The 5037-nt window shown below is 36.3% G+C and overlaps 1 protein-coding gene across 1 annotated transcript in view; it reads left to right on the forward strand.

The window, feature by feature from the left end:
- Positions 1-5037, forward strand: part of LOC107697607 (nuclear cap-binding protein subunit 1-like) — an 18537-nt gene that overhangs the window by 4479 nt on the left and 9021 nt on the right. The window contains exons 6-12 of the mRNA XM_016498401.1: positions 2240-2309; positions 3284-3504; positions 3620-3641; positions 3848-3958; positions 4097-4164; positions 4283-4291; positions 4392-4495. Of these exons, the coding sequence (XP_016353887.1) occupies positions 2240-2309; positions 3284-3504; positions 3620-3641; positions 3848-3958; positions 4097-4164; positions 4283-4291; positions 4392-4495 (605 nt within the window). The remainder of the gene's footprint in view (positions 1-2239; positions 2310-3283; positions 3505-3619; positions 3642-3847; positions 3959-4096; positions 4165-4282; positions 4292-4391; positions 4496-5037) is intronic.

The raw sequence follows: 5037 nt of genomic DNA on the forward strand, positions 1-5037 counted from the left end.
TATTTATTTGATTCCTCAGTGTTTGCTAAACGTTCTGTAATTTATTAGTCGGTATATAATACAGCATGTGTGTGCCATGCCTCATCTTGTTCGTTTTTGTTAATAAACGTTTTGGAAGCTAGTTTGTCATTGTATACATTTATTGTTGTTGTGCTTTTTGATTAAGAATAACAATGAATCCTTTGTTTTAGTCTTAAAAAATGAAAGGTGTGTAGATGTATGTAAGCAAAACGATTTTCAACCGGCTCGCGGTTAATCGTTACATCCCTAATCTCAATGGATGCACAGCGTACCTGTATTTCAGAGATGGGCACAAATACATGAAAATGTATTTAAAATACAAATACAAAATACTGTGTGGAAAAATGTACTTAAATGCAAATGACATTAGATTTTTTTTTTTCAAAGGCTTTAAAATAGAAAATATAAAAAAGTATTTTGTATTTCAAATACGTATTTTAAATACATGTATCTGAAATACTGGCCATCCCTGCGGTATTTGACGTACCGTAAACTCTAGTGTGAAGGCGCACGACTCAGCGTCGCTTTGCTGTTAGCACTGTGTTTCTCACACATGCAAAGAGAGAGAGTGGGAGTACTGATATTACATATCCAATAGAAATCCAATAAAATGCGTACATCCATCATAAAAAATGCCCCACACGGCTCCGGGGGGCGGTTAATAAAGGCCTCTTGAAGTGAATCGATGCGTTTGAAAATTTCCACAGGGCTTAAAGTTCTCCAGCACTGTGCCGGATCTCCGGCGTGCAGCATTTGGCTGCGGAAAAAAAATAGTCCTACATTAAAAAAAAAAATCTTGTTGATTGATATCACTTTCGAGTCCATGAGTTCGCCTACCAATGGTATGAGAGGAGCACAGCTTTCACGCTCAACCAAACTAACATTACTAACCAATCAGAATGTTTTGCTCTTATAAACACGAGACGTGCATAATAGTATCCAATTGCGGAGTCGCAGCCCTGATAAATGGAGAAGCGCGACAAAAAGCTGCTAGGCGTAATGGTCAAAGATGTCCCTCTAGCACATATTTACATAGAATAACTAATTAAAAAGCAGCGGAGCTTTGTAAACAGTTCAGAGTAATCATGTCATCTCCATAAAATGATATGATTGCCAGAACAAATCTTGGCCACATGTCACGTCACTTTCACTTTTTTCACTTTCACTATGTCTAAATATGCCATATATTGTAAATCGCGATTTCAAAATAAAAGTTTCTGCGTGTGGCCAAATATTAAAATTTAATGGATTTAAACATCGTTTAATCACGCTGTAAAGTGAAATGTCACCAGGCCATTGGCGCCCTCTGCTTATTAGTATAAGGTATTTAGGTATTTGTATTTAATACATAATGTACTTAAGTTGGTTATGTTCATATTATGTATAGGCATATTACATTATGTATTTTAACAGTGTTATTCAATACAATCCTGTAATTTCTTGGTTTTGATATTTTATTTGAGCCAATTATTATTGCCTCATCGTTAGTTTATATATAAATAGTCATACTAAAGCCTGGTTTTCACTTAGGTCTGTTTGTTACTAAAAAATATCAGATTACTCCGTTGTCAAAATAATCAGTAGATTACTTGATTACCAAAATAATCATTAGTTACAGCCCTAGATTAGTTAAAATATTTCTAAATACAACCGCATTGTTTTACTTTTTGTAATTAAAAGACAAATATTTTGTCATTGAAAATTTCTTTAAAATAATATTCAAATATTGTCTTGTTCTAGTGAACCAAGTATCTGTATTTTGTCTCATCTCGTGAGCTAAGTGTATTGTCACACCCCTAGTGTCGATAAGCGGTGATTTAGCTCATAATTTTCCAAGTGTATGATACAGCTTTCATTCTTCAGGTCAACCATACATTCATGAAAAAAAAATCCGTTTGAATAAAGAAAGCAATAACTTTGCCATAGTATCCTTTCAAATGTTAAAGTTACCACAGTCATTGCATGCTTTGCATGTGCTGCCCCACCCCGCCCCTGGAAAAAAGTTCAGGCTCAGGATTTTTTTTGCTTTAACCCCTGTATCCATATTTAAAAGATTATAAACCTTAATCTCTAGCTTCCGTTAGCGGATAGTGTGTGCTAATTTATTTTATCATGTTGATTATTGTGATGTTTGTCAACTCAAATGCATTATGCATGTAGATGACAGAGAATACAGAGGAGTCTGCTGTGAAATGTCATGATCTGGGTTTTGTTACAGGCGGCGTCAGAAGACTCATGTTTCCATGCTGCAGGTGTGGACTGCAGAAAAGCCCCACCCTCAGGAAGAGGTGAGAGTCAGGCTTCATCCATGCCTGTCACTTTACCTTTAAACACTAACAAAATGTCAATCACAGTTGTTTTCAACTGGTTTTGCTTTAAAACATCGGACAGCAAGTGGCAACACAATAGTAATAGAAACCCATAACTTGTGTTTAATGCAGTTTGGGATGTATTCTATTAATGTATTTTGAGGGTGGGTGAGTCCTGCAGCCAGTCCATTTTGGTTTCCGTCTGATTTGACTAGCTTCTACAAAGTGACAGATGAATTTGCACAACTGCCGTAGAGTTTGATTAGATGCACAATCTTTGACATTACCAAACAAATGATAAGGTGCTTTCTCATCCTTGTTTATCACATTTGATTCATTTTATATATATATATATGTTTTATATGTAAATAAAAGCCTAAATCATATCTGCACTTCCTATAAAGTGATTGTACCTCTTAAGACTTGGATTAAACTGCTTGATTCCCATGGATTAACAAATGATAAGGTGCTTTCTCATCCTTGTTTATCACATTTGATTAATTTTATATATATATATGTTTTATATGTAAATAAAAGCCTAAATCATATCTGCACTTCCTATAAAGTGATTGTACCTCTTAAGACTTGGATTAAACTGCTTGATTCCCATGGATTAATTTTACAATGCCTTTATCTATGAAGGGACGGAAACTCTCAGGTTTTATTAAAAATATGTTTTTTTGTGTGAATTTGTGTTTTGAAGATGAATTCAACTCTTGCGAGTTTGGAACGACTGAGTTTAAATGACAGAATTTTCATTTTTGGGTGAACTATCCCTTTTATAAGCCTAATTATTTTGCTCTCCTAACTATACACTATTACATGGTAAGTTTTTCAGTTTAGCATTGATTTTTTCTTGTCAGTGACCCTATCAGAACAGACCTACCACCCACCAGTTGAGAGCTGCTCTGTTCTTTCACTGTAATTAATTTCCTCTGTGTGTCTCTCTGTAGTATCTGGACTGTCTCTGGGCTCAGGTGCATAAGCTGAAGAAGGACCGCTGGCAGGAGCGTCACATCCTGCGGCCTTATATTGCGTTTGACAGTGTGCTGTGTGAAGCCCTGCAGCACAACCTGCCCCCTTTCACTCCTCCAGCCCACTCTGATGACGCTGTCTACCCTATGCCCCATGTCGTCTTCAGAATGTTCGACTACACTGATGCCCCAGAGGTGCAGTAATGTTTCTTATCTAGTCCTTATTTTTTTAACTGGATCTGTAATGGGATGTCAGAAGACAAATGCATCATCCTTTAAAAACATGAAACTGCATTCTTTTAATTGCCATTATAGAGTGTGTTTACTATTGGAGAAAGTAATAGGTAGGGAAGGGATTGTTGTTTATTATTACAGTTTAATTGTTTATATATGTGTGTATATCTATATCTATATATACAGTGGGTACGGAAAGTATTCAGACCCCATTTGATAATTTGGCAAAATATTTTAGCTACTGTTAGTGCAGTAAATGGGCACTTAGATATGTTATTTCAGTGTAATGCTATATCTGTGGCTCTGTAGGTGATATTTGGTGAGTTATTCCAGCTGCCCAGTCCTCCTCACATTGATGTCATGTACACTGCGTTACTCATTGAGCTCTGCAAACTGCAACCAGGCTCATTACCACAAGTTGTATCCTTCATTCTGACTGAAAGCCATGCGAATTTGTGTTTTTAAGTGATTCCTCCTACACATTGTGCTACAGCTGTCTCAAATGTAAACATAACTGTCCCCTACTCTTGTAGTTTTCTTTAATCTGCCGATATTCAGCTTGCTCAAGCCACAGAAATGATGTATATGAGGCTGGACACAATGAACACAACCTGTATAGACCTATAGTTAACATTAAACATCAGCGAAACCCTAAGAATTCACAAAAATTTGTTACAAAAGTGCTCTCATTATAACGTTATGTATATGACAGTAGTTATTAATGTTCTGCATTTCTGTTTTGAGTTTCACACAGCTTTTTATTCAGTTGCATTGCTTTTTATAATTGCTAATTGGACCCAGTTAATGCATGCTGTTATGTTTATTACACTGAGCCTTGATTATGAACCTGCAGGTTGTCGTACCATCAGCGGATAGTGGACATTGTTCCTCCGAGTTTCTCTACCCTGATCCCGGCTAACCCTGTGTGCAGCTATAAATATGAAGAGGAGACTGAGTGTATGTTCAGGCTTAAGAACACATCTGCGATTCAATGTGTACATTTGTATTTATATGCATGCATGTATACATGTTTGTGATGAAACTAGGGGTGTCCCTGACTAAGGATTTTCATAGTCGAATCGGAATTTTCTAATCTTGCCGATATTCAACTGATAGTCGAATCGTGTTTTGGGGGTGGGGCAAAATACGTTACCAAGAGTCAAGTCAGACATTCGACAGTCATAATTACGTTAACACGCAGGGAAAATGTGTAACGGACGCCTCACAGATACAAACGGGGTAAATAATGTTTTATGTTTTGATTAAAAGGTAGTTAACATTAAAGGGTTAGTTCTAGAGCCCGACCGATATGGTTTTTTTGGGGCCGATACCAATATTAGGGAATTTAAAAAAAAAAAAGGCCGATACCGATATATCGGCCGATATTCTTTTTGTATATTATAGTACAGTACCAGTCAAAAGTTTGGACACTTTCCCATTCGTATGTCCAAACATTTGACTGGTACTATATATAGAATACAGTATATACATAAACGTAA

This window comes from Sinocyclocheilus anshuiensis, unplaced genomic scaffold (assembly GCF_001515605.1).
Source record: "Sinocyclocheilus anshuiensis isolate Anshui unplaced genomic scaffold, SAMN03320099.WGS_v1.1 scaffold1364, whole genome shotgun sequence".
Lineage (NCBI taxonomy): Eukaryota > Metazoa > Chordata > Actinopteri > Cypriniformes > Cyprinidae > Sinocyclocheilus > Sinocyclocheilus anshuiensis.